This window comes from Petromyzon marinus, chromosome 2 (genome assembly GCF_048934315.1).
Source record: "Petromyzon marinus isolate PM22_M1 ecotype Great Lakes invasive population chromosome 2, UKy_Petmar_22M1.pri1.0, whole genome shotgun sequence".
In the NCBI taxonomy this organism is placed as follows: domain Eukaryota; kingdom Metazoa; phylum Chordata; class Hyperoartia; order Petromyzontiformes; family Petromyzontidae; genus Petromyzon; species Petromyzon marinus.
In genome coordinates, this window is record NC_133668.1 from 19,883,266 (window position 1) to 19,897,083 (window position 13,818).

A 13,818-nucleotide genomic window follows, 5' to 3' on the forward strand; every position below is an offset into this window, starting at 1 on the left:
ATAAATGCCCACGTAATAAGCCAATTCGTTGGCCTTTCTGTTGTGGCCAGGTCGCGCTTCTGAAAATGAGCTATACCGGCATAGCTCAATGGGCGTTACCTGGTAAAAAAAAATAGTTGAGTTTAGTTTTGTTCAGGGGATGACTAAGCCTCTCATCATCCTTCCAGGGTCAGTGAAACGAGTATTTGTAAGTTAGTCAACAGTAGTCGTCCTATACAGAGACTGGCTCTCGTCACGGGAATGTGTAATTATCACCCACACGGCACAGTAAAGATGCTTGTCACCGAAGACTCACTTGAGCAAGAAGACACTCTGTATTTTTTAGGTTTTTTTTACAGATTAAAACACATGAAACGTATACGTTCTTATTTAAACACAACTCTTAAAAAAATAAACACTAATTTCTGCACGGAAACCAGATTATTTATATATTTTAAACTGCGAGCATAAATATACAATTAAACTGCTGTGTTTGCTTTCATACAGACTAATTATTTCCTTGTGACTGCATTTTCTTGAACAAGGTTCACAATACAAATGTTGCACCGTGGAGTAATGATTTACATTTTAACATCGAGGTTTGTAGTTTGTACGTATTTTCCACACGTTACAAGCTTTTGTTGCCTTGCTCTGCCACTCATGCTATGACCGAATGAATGAATACTCTACAAAACTCATCCTTTTGGCTTAAAACATTGGGTTACTCTGGTATATAAGTGATGGAAATATTGTAGCCGGAACAATGTATTGCAAACGGCATGTGCTTTAAATTAAATTAGAATACTTTCCTACCTACACACCCACACACCTAAATTCCTTTCCTAAACAAACAAACAAAAGCGGCCTTTTGTCAATCCGCTGATGAATGTAGGCGTCTCCACGCCACGCTGTGTCAGTCATGGGGGTTTGTTTGACCATATTTCACCACGCTGGGCAGTGCGGGTTAGTGAAGGGGGTGGGGTTCCCAGGACCGGTTCAGATATCACTCGCCACTGATATTAGCCGTGGTCAGGAATCAACTCACGTCACCTTCTTTGTCTATTTAACTCAGACTTTATTGCACAAGGTGAGAGACCAATGAAACACTCCCCTGCACGGAACGCAAGTAGCTGGGCGTTGCGTGCTTTATTCATAATCAGAAATTGGCGATTTAAAATATCTCAGCGTAGTGTTAATCGAGTCCATAATCCCACTCGAATCAACACAATTCGTACCACTTTGTGGAATGTAATAAGTGGCTCCCTAATAGATAAACTGGTCTCTGTCATAGGAATGAGGTGCGTTGCACTTTTGTATCAGGACCGCCATAGGAAAACAGAACTGCGTAATGCTCGCTTGTGAAGCGAGATAATGACTGCTCAATAGATGGAAATTACACATTCCCATGGCAGAAACAAATTTTCACCTATGGCAGCCATTGTTCTTAAAACCTTTTTTCATTGTGATATATACGTACATGGTACAGGTACGAGTGCATTGAAACCAAAGCTCTTTTTAGCAATAGAGGCTTGGGATGATACATACATACGATACAGTACTATATATATACACACACACATGAGAAAATCACTCGGAGTGCACCCGATCACATCAGCTTTGGGACGCTAAGCAGAGTCGGGCCTAGCCAGTGCTAGGATGGGCGGCCACATGCATAACAGCTGTTTTAAGCTTCGGACCTACATTACATTGTGGATATCCGAGAGCAGTGCAACATAATTCATTGCTGTACTGCACTTATATGCTCCCGCGTCTATATGCTACCCCCCTTCACCAACAGGTGCCGACCGGCGTGGTGAAGTATGGTTAAATAACCCCTAAAACCCGCAGAGGGAGTGTGTGAAGGGCAGAGCCGGATGATGACATTGCTGGGATGATGACATTGCTGGGCCCCTAAGCCAGTGGCTCTTCACCTGGGGTTCGAGATGCCCTTTCTGCGGGTGCGAGACGTGGCCAGGTGATTTTTTTTTTACAAGGTTATTTATCGAAAGACAAATTAAGCATTGGAACGTAAGTGCAACGACTTTTGATTTAAAGCTTTCGTGACTGCAGGGATTCATATTCTTGGTTCTTTCGGTAAAGTCACGCACAAGGGAAACAACAACAAAAAAACAATAAAAATATAAAACAATACAACTACTTTATTTCATAAAACCCATGTTTTTTTTACAGTAAAGGTTCGTAATCGAGGAATTATTGTGTATTGTTGTGATATCGGAATGGAAATAACCGTTTTAGACATACTTATTTCGCTATCTCCTTTATTTTTCAACCGATTATGTAAAACTTGAAACTTCCCATTATTATTCTTTCGTGTTTAGAGGCTCCCCCCCCCCCCCCCCTAATCTGTAGCTTACTTCGCTTATGCTTAAATCCAGCACTTGCTGCTGGAGGCCCTCATCCAGCGAGTGGCATGACAAAGCTGCTTTGCCTGTAACATGTACGCACATATGATGATACGTATGCTGCACATGCGCATGTGTAGATGTCCGCATCTAACACCGCTGTGCGGGCATTCCGGCAGAAACCAGGTGTGCTGCATTTTCCTCTCGCTCTGTGGTGATCGAGATGCGCGACCACGAGTGAGTGTTTCCCCACCACCACCACCCTTCTTCCACGCTTTTAAGCTCGGGGCTTTATCAGATGGTCCCCGGTAGCCCTCTGTAAACACGCGCATACCCCTGCGAGCCTCAATTAGCCTGGAAGTGCTTATTTGGCTGGAGGAATGTAGGATGTTTGCCGGCTTGGAAAACTGGCACGTGATGGCAGGCGGGAGGCAACGCGCCTCCGTCCATTAGCGGCTCATTAGCGCTGCCAACCAACCCCAGGGCCCCCTGCTCCCGCCTCCGTGCTGCCCTTAAACATTTGGTTGACAAAATCATGAATAGGGACGCGGATGGGGGAAGGGTAAGACGATGGCGGGAGGGGGAGGGGAGTGTGGGGGGTGGATGGTTGAAGGGTGGTTGGGGAAGTCGAGGGTGGCCGATTGAGGTGAAGTCCACGCAGGAGGAGTGATGTGGGTGGCTGTGGGTGATGGAAGAGGCTGTGGGTGATGTTCGACTCTGCCTCGAATGAGTACCTGGTGCGGTGTGTACTGGGAAGACAAAGGCGGCCGGGCGGGGTTCTGGCCACGCCACTACCACGTGCGCCGCGCCGGCCTTCAAGGGTGCTACTCGCTAACAGCACTTGCCCCCAACAGCTTGTTAAGGCTACACGGGGGATCTTCATCTTTGTGGGTGATGGTGTTCGTGTTTCCTCGACCACGCAAGCGTCTTGTATGCGGGGATTCCGGCGCACAGCCAACATGAATACATGAACCGGTCTTGGGGGCCTCCCCTACGTCGCCTCAGCCTTAAATGAGTACCTGGTGCGGTGTGGGAAGACAAAGGCGGCCGGGCGTGGTGCTGGCACCTATTGCCCCAACAGTCTGTTGAAGGTTGCACGGGGGATCTTTGTTTGGTGTGGGTGATGGTTGGAGAGGTGTTGGATGAAATCCAATCGCTTTGGCGACAGGGTTGATGGATCACACGTAGATAGATCTGCGTGCGCCCGAAACGCATTTGCCTTCAAGGGTTACGGCAAGTCAAGCCAATGGTGGTTTGCTGGCCTGTGGCGTGCAGCTGGCAGTGAGAATGCTGAGAGAGTCAAAACCAAAGCCCTCTCCGGGTTGAGTGTCGGGTGAGTGGTGAGCGTCGGGTGAGTGGTGAGAGTCGGGTGAGTGGTGAGAGTCGGGTGAGTGGTGAGTGTCGGGTGAGTGGTGAGAGTCGGGTGAGTGGTGAGTGTCGGGTGAGTGGTGAGTGTCGGGTGAGTGGTGAGCGTCGGGTGAGTGGTTAGTGAGTGGTGAGTGAGTGGTGAGTGTCGGGTGAGTGGTGAGAGTCGGGTGAGTGGTGAGCGTCGGGTGAGTGGTGAGAGTCGGGTGGGTGGTGAGTGTCGGGTGAGTGGTGAGTGTCGCATGAGTGGTGAGTGAGTGGTGAGAGTCGGGTGAGTGGTGAGTGAGTGGTGAGTGAGTGGTGAGTGTCGGGTGAGTGGTGAGAGTCGGGTGAGTGGTGAGTGTCGGGTGAGTGATGAGAGTCGGGTGAGTGTCGGGTGAGTGGTGAGAGTCGGGTGAGTGGTGAGTGAGTGGTGAGTGAGTGGTGAGTAGTGAGAGTCGGGTGAGTGGTGAGTGGTGAGAGTCGGGTGAGTGGTGAGTGAGTGGTGAGAATCGGGTGAGTGGTGAGAGTCGGGTGAGTGGTGAGTGAGTGGTGAGTGGTGAGTGTCGGGTGAGTGGTGAGAGTCGGGTGAGTGGTGAGCAAGTGTGACGGGGTTGAGGAGTGGTGCTTGGAACGTCGCCCGTATGGACCGGCACTTGTACTCGGTAAGGAATTATGGACAAAATATATCCTAAGGGGCCGTCCATAAATGACGTCACGCGATTTAGGACGATTTTTGACCCCCCCCCCCCTTCGTCACACGGCGTCACAAAAAGTCAGACCCCCCCTCAAATATGACGTCACAAAGCTCTGCCCCCCCCCCCTATAAAAATAAAACATACTTCAAATCGCTTTAAACTATTTGTCATTGTAGTGCGTATTTAATGTGGTGCTGCACTCTGATGTTGTAGGAGAGAACATTTATTAAAAAGTATATTTAATTAAGTAGAACGTGTTGTCTATATTTATTTAAAGTTGCGCATTTTGATGTGACGTCACATTTCTCACCCCCCCCCCTCGTCACACATCGTCACAAATGTCTGACCCCCCCCCCCAAGCGCGTGACGTCATTTATGGGCGGCCCCTAAGCAGGACCCCCCTTAAAAACAATATCGCGACTCCGTGAGGAATACTTTGATTAAAATATATATAAATCAAGTGTTCGTGTCTCCCTGTTCATTCGAGCAGGTGTGGAGCCTTGATCCAGCGATGGAAATTCCACATTCACGTGGTGGGAGTCAGTCTTACAATGGACAGCAAATGTTGACTTTCCACAAAATGGTACTTGTTTTATATACACTAGAAGCATGATGGGCTGAATCGACCCAAACCAGAAAATATTCTCGCAGCATTCACGTTGAGCCTCAGCGACAAATAAGTGCATCTTTAAAAGACTTTAAAAAAACATAGAATAGAAGAAGTGCGTGGCTTTTCCGAACCTGAGATCTGCTAATGTAGGAGGGGCATTCAAATAGAGCCGGCTTACACAGTGTTCCTGAAACAATAATGGTTTTGTACAATAGTGCACAATTTGGATTTATGAAGCGTTTAAGCGAGCTTTAATTCTCAGCGCGAGAAGTCCTGCTGAGAGTCGAGGAAATGCGATTAAAGAGAAAGAGAGCCCCTTACTCGACAAACCAGTTTCCATGCCCTTTTATCATCCCCAGGGCAGAATGTGCCACAAGCCGTGAATGGACATCTCGTGCAGGCGGCGTCGACAAAGCCACACGGGGACAACTAGTTTCCTTTAGTTTGGGCGCATCTTAAAACCAGCGCCCACGTCTTAAAGGGAGGCTCCATGCCCACGTCTTAAAGGGAGGCTCCATGCCCACGTAAAATCTCGCCGATCACCATCATTGATTTCACGTTGGCTTGACCCTGCCGAATGTCGAAACCAGTACGGAGTTTTCTTGCATTGAATCAGCGCCTGCTGAGGTTTACTCCTCGAGGGCCGTGGGGCCGATGGGTTGTGTAAATTGTACTTCAATGTGTGTTGCTTTGAGAGGAATATATATATGAAGTGAGCGTATTTTGTCTGCTTGTCAACAACAACAACAAAAAAGCGGATAATTCTTTGCACGGTCGTGAGATACCGAGAGTCTCACGGATTGCCTGTGAGACTCGCCGTCTTTCGCATAATATGCCTTTGTATTGGGGCTTACGGTGCAATTGTAGTAGCGATGGTGGTGATAGTGATGATAATATTTGGTGATGTTGATGTTTCTGATGATAATTATGTCAATGATGGAGGTAAAGATGGCAATTAGTGACTGACTTTGGTGACGAAGGATTAATGGATGCCAAATAGGAGGATGCCATTTGTGATATTAATTATTGTGATGGTAATTGATAGTGATGATATGAATTATTTATGTGATCGATGATGGTTGATGTCAATGTGCCATGAAAAAAGGGCCATTGCCCAAAACGTCATAAATGAAACATGTTTTTTCCTTTTAAGGCCTCAGTGTTATTGACGAATGCGTTGAGTTTGTTGTTATTTGAGCTTGTGCACCATCGATAACGCAATATCACACGAAAAATGTGTGGTCATTATCGTGAAGATCCTTTTTGCTTTGTGATGAATAATGATTGGAATAAAATTATTGTAGCTCCGTTTATGCAAATTGCATCTAAAAGCACTGTAGAATTTGTAATGCCTGGTTTTCACTGATTATGACGATCATATTTGGTGATGTTTTCTAATGACAATACCGTATACTCAACGGTAATAATGAATGATTCATGCCAATGATATTTCCTCATGCTGATTATTCCAACAATTATAATTGGTTGTGTAATATTCCTTAAAGACCCTGTACTCATTCTCTGCAATATTCATGCTTTTGTCTTTGCTCTGTTGTTGTGCTCAGGCACCATGGATCTCCCTTGTAAAATATCCGGGAAACCGGCTCAACTGGATCAACTGTGTAACAAATTAAATAAATCTTGATTTGAAGATAAAAATTAAAACAAAACTCCAATCTCTTATGAAGATAATGTTGTCAGTAAGGAATGCTATGCTAATGATCAATGTTATTGAGGTCTGATGTTAATTATGATGTTTTTTTTTACTTTAAACTCATTTAGCTAATTCCTATTGGGTCTTCTTGGATGTGAAAGAAGACCGGAGAAAACCCTAACATATGAGATGGTGACACTCACATTTCACGCAAATTATATCAACTAAGTACCTCTGCTAAAATTAGTTTTAGCCACTGCTTATCTTTGTTGATGGCCATTAACCATCGGTGGAAACTCCACAGTAAACTCCACAGTAAACTCCACAGTAATCATCCATAGGACAAACCATTGTAGACTTACAACTGCAACTCATTTATTGACTCCTGGTTGCGTTTTCAACTTTCAACCTCACAACTTGTTAAGTAGCCGCTTTCACCACAATTCCGTTCAGTTATATGCATTATCGGACTGCACCAATAAGACAACATGGAAGCTTTTAAATAAAATCACAAGACAGCAATCGAATTCAATTTGAAAAATATATATATATTTCAACAAGTATCAACTTAGCAAGTGAAGCGTTCGTAAAATAGCATATAAATTAATTGGTGTATTTTCACTGGAATGCATCAACAATCATACATATGTAAACACGTGTTCCTAAATACATAGTAGCTGTACATTATTTACATAGCATATACTTCTCAATGGTAATCGGCATACATATATAACAATAGCAACAATAATGAATGCACAACAGCCTAAGGTTTGTACAAGATCAGAATCTCTTTAAGTGACTTAAGGTAATCTAGATTGACTTAAGGTATCAATATCCGATAATTATTCTCTTCATTGACAGTGGATTTAACAATTCCCAACTGCTGCAAGAATGAGAAAGCAAACGTATGAACTGTACCCTCTACTTCATTCATTCACTATACAGTATTCACATAAGGGACAACGCGGTGGCCTGAATTAATCAATTATACTTGAAATGTGTGAGTTGCCTTTGCATTGACAGGTACGATTGAACGGTTGATTGCCATCCTTTATTTATTCCAGTGAGAGTCCGAGATTCATGACCTCTTTCCCCACCAGGTCCGACAATAACAAAGCTAATTAAGTATCGTGTGTTCCGTGAGCACTACAAGGTTGCTTCAGTCCAATTTGTATCTTCTGCTCAAAGCGGAAGCGGGCAGTGTGCATCACCACTGGTGGCCCTAAGCCAGGAGTGGAAATCTCACATTTTTTGTCACGGGGCAAATGTTCCATACTTCAACCAGATCCCCACAAAGTAGATTCCATTTTTGGATTGACGTGTGTGAATCTTATGAATTGACGATTTTGATGTTGGAGAGTTAGATGGCACCTGTATCTGTCAGTGGTAAAAAAAATCCACAGTCATATACTAGGTGCCATTATCGCCACAAAATTAAGCACTGTGGAATGAAATAAAAAAGGAGTTGCAGGTATGAAATGTGGTTCCCTCTGCCATAGGAATGCGGAATTTCCACCACTGGCTTAGGGCCATGAATGGAGATGAGAATATCGAATGTGTTACAGCAGTAACGGAGTGGTGACTTCCCGTATGCATTGACTATAGTATGATGATATCAGGTTCATAATGGAGGTTCCTTTGTAATTGTAACAACCGGCCAAGTTGCGTCATTATCGCAGTACTTGAACGATGAAAATTTATGAATTAAAATTATGTTTATGGAGGGCCCACTCAGTCCTCAATCCTTCAAGGGATGATAAAAACCAACACCAATTCATAGGAAATAAAAAGCAGTTATATATGAAAACATGGGAATGTGTAATGTTCGTTGTTGGCTCAGGGTCACGAATTGAGATGTGCATAACCCAATGGTTGTTTGAGAGGGAAAACTATTTGACTGACTCTTATTCCGACTTGGTCCCCTTAAGAGTACTAAGCATTGCCTACAATTTCCCATTAATAATTGGACTGAATATTGGGGTCTCTGTGATTCTAACTTCCTACGGGTATTCTCCGGCATTGTTTCAAAAAATGTTTTGATCATTATTGAGGTCACCTATAAGTGTCCTCTTGAAGATCCCTCTCATTGACCAATACGTCGAGGCTCGCTAACCATCGGCTGGCCCATGTGTCCTACACGTGGGAGAAGGGCAGCTGCTTCGGGTACGATCCAGACCCTCTTCCGGCTCCGATCGGGGACCTGTGCCTCTTCCCCGCGCGCCAGGCCCGGCACCTTTTGTAAAACCTCTTCCATGACCCGGCCGTCTTGCCCGACCAGATCCATGCACCCGACGTGATGCCGCCCACCAGGCACACAAAGTACTTGAGCATGAATACCGCAAAGTCTGGCCGGGCACCCGGTTCGGGCAGGTGACCTGGCCCAGGTCCACACGCACTGGGATCCACGGAGAAGCCACCATCGCCGCCGACACCGCCCCCGCATACCAGGGTCCGCTCCCAGCTGTCGCGGTGCTGCTGCTCGTACAGGTGGCACACGACCGCCACGGCCGCGGGCACCGTGTAGAGCACAGCGAATACCCCGATGCGGACCATGAGCCGCTCCAGTTTCTCTGTCTTGGCGCCTCCGGGATTCGCGCTGCTGCACAGTGAGAAACGGGCGGCGGTGATTGGATGAGCGCGGTGTGGTGAACACGAGCAATGAAGAGTGGTTGAAAGCTTGAAATGCCACCCGGCGCAATGGGGAAAGGGTTTTTGGGGCATAACGTAATAGACTTTAAGTTTCTGGCTCTGCCTCTATTCCTGACAAACTAGCACTAATCCTCCCGTTGACCCTAACCCTACCTCCAATCCCACCCCTTTGCGAGGAACCTTTTAATGTTTCGTTTGTGTTTCAGTTTTTGGCGTTTACAGGGTGTGTGTACACGAGAGACGTCGCAACATTTGGTCAGCAGTGACAGATTAACTCACCCCTCAACTCAGCTCGCTCAATATCCTTCATGGCCCCCCTTGGGCTACTCAGCATGGGCCCCCCTTATATACTTACACCCCCAACTTCAAAATCATTCTCGTGCCCCTACTGGACGTCAGCAGTGGAAATGAACAGCCTAATGACGGTACAAAATACACTCGGCAACAGAGGCGCGGGGCTAAGTGCCACGCAGTATCCGACTACAGAGGGCCCCAGACTTAGAATTTGTTAGCCAAAATCCCTAATTCTGAACAATTGTCTTTACTAAAACAGTATTGCTATCCAATCCAGTTAATTGCTTAAGCTAGAGTTTAATGTGGCGGCTCTAAAGTACAACCATTGTTGATATCGCACTAATGTGCCAATGCCTGAGGTTTGAACTGCAACATTCCATGAGTGGAGCCCTTTAATGACAGAGCCACGCTGCCAGATAGTTTATAGTGGTGTCCTGCAAGGATGGTAGGCTGCGTGTTAGACTGTAGCACAGTGAGAATATAAAAACAAACAAGACAAAGATCCCCCGTATAGCTGTAACAGAGGCTGTTGGGGCAAGTGCTGTTAGCGAGCACCTATGAAGGCCGACACGGCACACGAGGGATTGGATAACCAACACCACGCCCGGCTGCCTTTATCTCCCTAGTGGCGATGCTTAAACACCGCACCAGGTTCTCATTTGAGGCTGAGTCGACCTAGGGGAGGCCAGGACCGGTTCAAATAATCGTCACCGGTGTTGGCCGTGAGCGGGAATGGAACTCGAGCCGCCGGGTTCGGAGCGCAGTGTAGCGCTGACCACTACATCACAGCTCCCCACAGTGCTAATGACACCTCAATCATAGACAGGTCTTCATAATGTTCATATACTAGCTATTAAATCTGATCTAGCCTTAACCTCAGTTACCTTAGCAAAGCCTATAGATAGTCTGCAAATTTAACAGCCCCTCCTCGTCAGAACCATAATATTATACTGGTCACTAACACTAACAGTTCCATGAATATGATCTTAATCGCTAACCCTAACAATAACACTGAAGTATAAGCTAACATTAACCTCAGCTTGAACCCTGACCTTAAATATTTCCTCTCCCGCCCATCATCCTCATGCTGATATTAACATGGCCTTAGAAGTTCAACATACATACTTAGCATAAACCCAAAGGTTAGAGTTAACACTGGCATCACCTCCACACAAAACCTCAACGGTAATACTATACAAAAAATAAACCCCATATGGTTAAACATCCGTGCTTACAACAGCGACCCTTCCTTTATTGCTTCATCACCATCACAGCACGCACCTCTGCATCAGTTGCTGCTGCTGCTGCATCAGCTGCTGCACCTGCTGCTGCATCTGTTGCTGCTGCTGTTTGATGGCGTTTCGGATCCGAAAGAGCGCCACCAACCCCGCCAGCAGGAACGCCGTGCCCACCAGCAGGTACGCGACCAGAGGAGCCAGCACAAAACCGCGAAGGTTGTCCAGGCTCTGGTTGCCCACGGAGCAGATCCCGGCCACGGGGTCACCGTCCACGGCGTTCATGGCCAGCGCCGCGATGGCTTTAATGCTCGGCAGGAGCCAGGCGGCCAGGTGATAATACTGCGAGTAGCCGGCTATGGCCTCGCTGCCCCACTTCAATCCCGCGGCCATGAACCAGGTGAGGGACAGGATGACCCACCACACGCAGCCAGCCATGCCGAAGAAGTAAGTGAGCAGGAAGACGGCGGTGCAGAGCGCTGGTCCGGAGCTCGCGTAGAGGACGTGGTGCCAGTCCGCGCTGCACGCCACAGCCTCGTGGCCCGCCACCATCCGCACGATGTAGCCGAGCGACGCCAGCATGCAGCACAGCGACAGGAAGATGATGGGCCGCTCCGGGTACTTGAAGCGCTCCATGTCGATAAGGAAGGTGCTCACCGTGGCGAACGTGGCCGCGAAGCACAGCGACGACCACAGGCCGATCCAGAAGGACGCGAACGTGCGCTGCTCCCGCCCGAGGAACGGCGAGTGGCAGGGCGTCGCGCAATTGCGCACCTGTCCCGTGCGCACGCGGTCGTAGAGGACGTGGCGAGGGTTCGAGATGCGCACCAGTGGCGCCCTGCAGCCGCAGATCGGTTCGCACTCCGCGCTGCCCCCGATCACTCTGCCCCTGCCTCCTGCTGCTGCCGCTGCCCCTGGCTGCCTTCCCCCGTCTCTGGGCGGCACCTGCCTGTCGGTCACGTCGTCCTCGTCCTCGTCGGAGGAGGAGGAGGGGATGCCACCGTCGCCTTGGCCCGCAGGCGCCCCCGGGGGATGCCCCGCGTCGTTGCGGTTGTGGTCCATGCAGAGGCTGTCGGCTGAACCTTGCTCGGGCAGGCGGTCGCAGCGCATGCGGTCGGGCCACGCGAATCCGTACTGGCGCATGAGCGGCGCGCAGCCGGCGCGGGCCCTCTCGCACACCGAGCGGCACGGCGGCAGCGGCTGCTTGTAGTCCTCCAGGCAGATCGGAGTGTACATGCTGCACAGGAAGAAGCGCAGGTCCGGCGAGCAGTGGATTTCGACGAGGGGCCAGAATTGGTGCACCTCGAGGCCGGCCTCCTCCTGCGAGTCGTGGCGAAAGTCGTTGGGCATGTACGTGTGGTTGTAGCCGATGCCTCTGCACATGGGCACCGTGATTTCCTGGCACACGGGGTCCCGCGCGAGGGATGTGGATGGAGCGCAGATGAGCAGCAGAAGCATCTTCATCGTAGTCTTCATCGTCGTCGTCGTCTTCATTTCCAGCAACGGCAGCGGCAGCAGCAGCAGCAAAAGCATCGCTAGCGATCGCGCAGTGGAGATTGTCGAGCCTGTGGTTTGCTCGAGAAACTGAATCGGAAGGACGACGGCTTCGAAATCGTGGTTTAAAGTTTTGTTTCGCGTGTTGGAATTGTGAATGGACGCAGTTCATGAAATCGCGGCTCTCAACGAGAGCGCATCCCGGCGAGAACCCAAGTCCCAGGTTGAGCGGTAACAGTTAGTTTTGCATTCTTGGCTTTTGCCCAAAAGCTTCCAAAAATTAACTTCTTGTCATTAACAATAATAATGATGATGACGATTCTGCTATTTATAAACTCGCTTTATCCCACCAATGACATGATAAGAACTGCGAAGACATTCGCTTTGAATGTGCTACGGATTGCCTTGGACAAAATTCGGAGGAGTACTAACAACGCGCAGATGAAGAAGCACTCACCAAACAACAGAATCGCGCGCCAGAAGTGTTTTTAGCGGACCGCACAGCGCCCATCCTCCTTATGTAATCAATGCGAGAGGAGCCAAAGGGACGAGGCTTGGGTCGCGGAGCCTTGCTCCGCCTTCATCCCGAGTCGCGTGGCCAATCAGCCCCAGCAGCTCCGCGCTCTGTGGGGGGTCTCTGCGGGGGGCGAGTTTGTTCGCAGAAGCGAGGGATGAGTGAGGTTGGGTGGAAGGGTGGGGGCACGCCACTGAGCCGTGGAGCTGCAGGAGGAGTTGGGTGATGGGGCGGGGGGCCCAGGATTTGTGCGGGGTGGTGAGTGCGAGAATTAAAACAAAACAATTAAAAAGGCCAGGGGGTGGGTGGGGGGGGGTGGTGGTGGCTAGGCAGCATTAACGGCAATGGATGGGCGTTTATTCAAATACAAGTGTAGGGACTGCTGGAATAGTTGTGGTCATTTAGAGCTATCTCCATAGTCTATACAGGGATGTGTCCGCCGTGTATACGGACGCGTGGCAATCAGAAAGTCACGGCGTACGAGGGGGGGGGGGGTGGTGTGGTGGTGTGGTCAGCACCACGCCCGGCGGCCTTTGTCTCCCCAGTGTGCCTGATGTTCACACACAGCGCGTGGGTGAATCGTACAGGGCAGAGTTCTACCAACGCACGAAACAGCGCGCGCGTTGTTGTGGCAGTGTGGTTGTCCCCGCGGGCCCTTCTCAATCATCCGCAAAAAATCGCGTCCACCGCTTCCTTTGTTTGTGCCATCGCCAGGAGGTGTTTGCCTAATCACCACAGCGCATACGATTAGGAGACCTCTAATACCAGCCGGTCCCGTAGCAGGGAGCACCAGCGTTCGTGGAAGTTGTGCCACGTAGACTCGGGTTGGGAAAAAAAAAACCCCATTTCACTGTCCCCACCCGCGTCATTAGGTGACCAAATGTCCCCTTATTTTCATCGTGCATCATAGAGTACGGATTATTTGGTGATACTGCGTTGTTGGCTGTAGCGCAACAAGCACAAGTAACAGCAAACTCAACTCAT

At 48.8% G+C, this 13,818-nt stretch overlaps 1 protein-coding gene across 1 annotated transcript; it reads right to left on the reverse strand.

The window, feature by feature from the left end:
• Positions 1-5,612: 5,612 nt before the first annotated feature.
• LOC116945321 (frizzled-8-like) lies at positions 5,613-12,983 on the reverse strand. Its single transcript, XM_032959725.2, has 2 exons — positions 10,873-12,983; positions 5,613-9,247 (listed from the first exon to the last, which is right to left on the reverse strand). Exons 1-2 carry the CDS (start codon positions 12,357-12,359, stop codon positions 8,782-8,784), a joined length of 1,953 nt encoding a protein of 650 aa, XP_032815616.2. The 5' UTR covers positions 12,360-12,983; the 3' UTR covers positions 5,613-8,781.
• Positions 12,984-13,818: the final 835 nt, after the last annotated feature.

Coding starts and splice junctions, on each gene's coding strand:
- LOC116945321 (XM_032959725.2), bottom strand. CDS start 12,359: ATGCTTTTGCTGCTGCTGCTGCCGCTGCCGTTGCTGGAAATGAAGACG. Junction 9,248..10,872: donor CAGCAGCAACTGATGCAGAG/GTGCGTGCTGTG, acceptor CTCACTGTGCAG/CAGCGCGAATCCCGGAGGCG.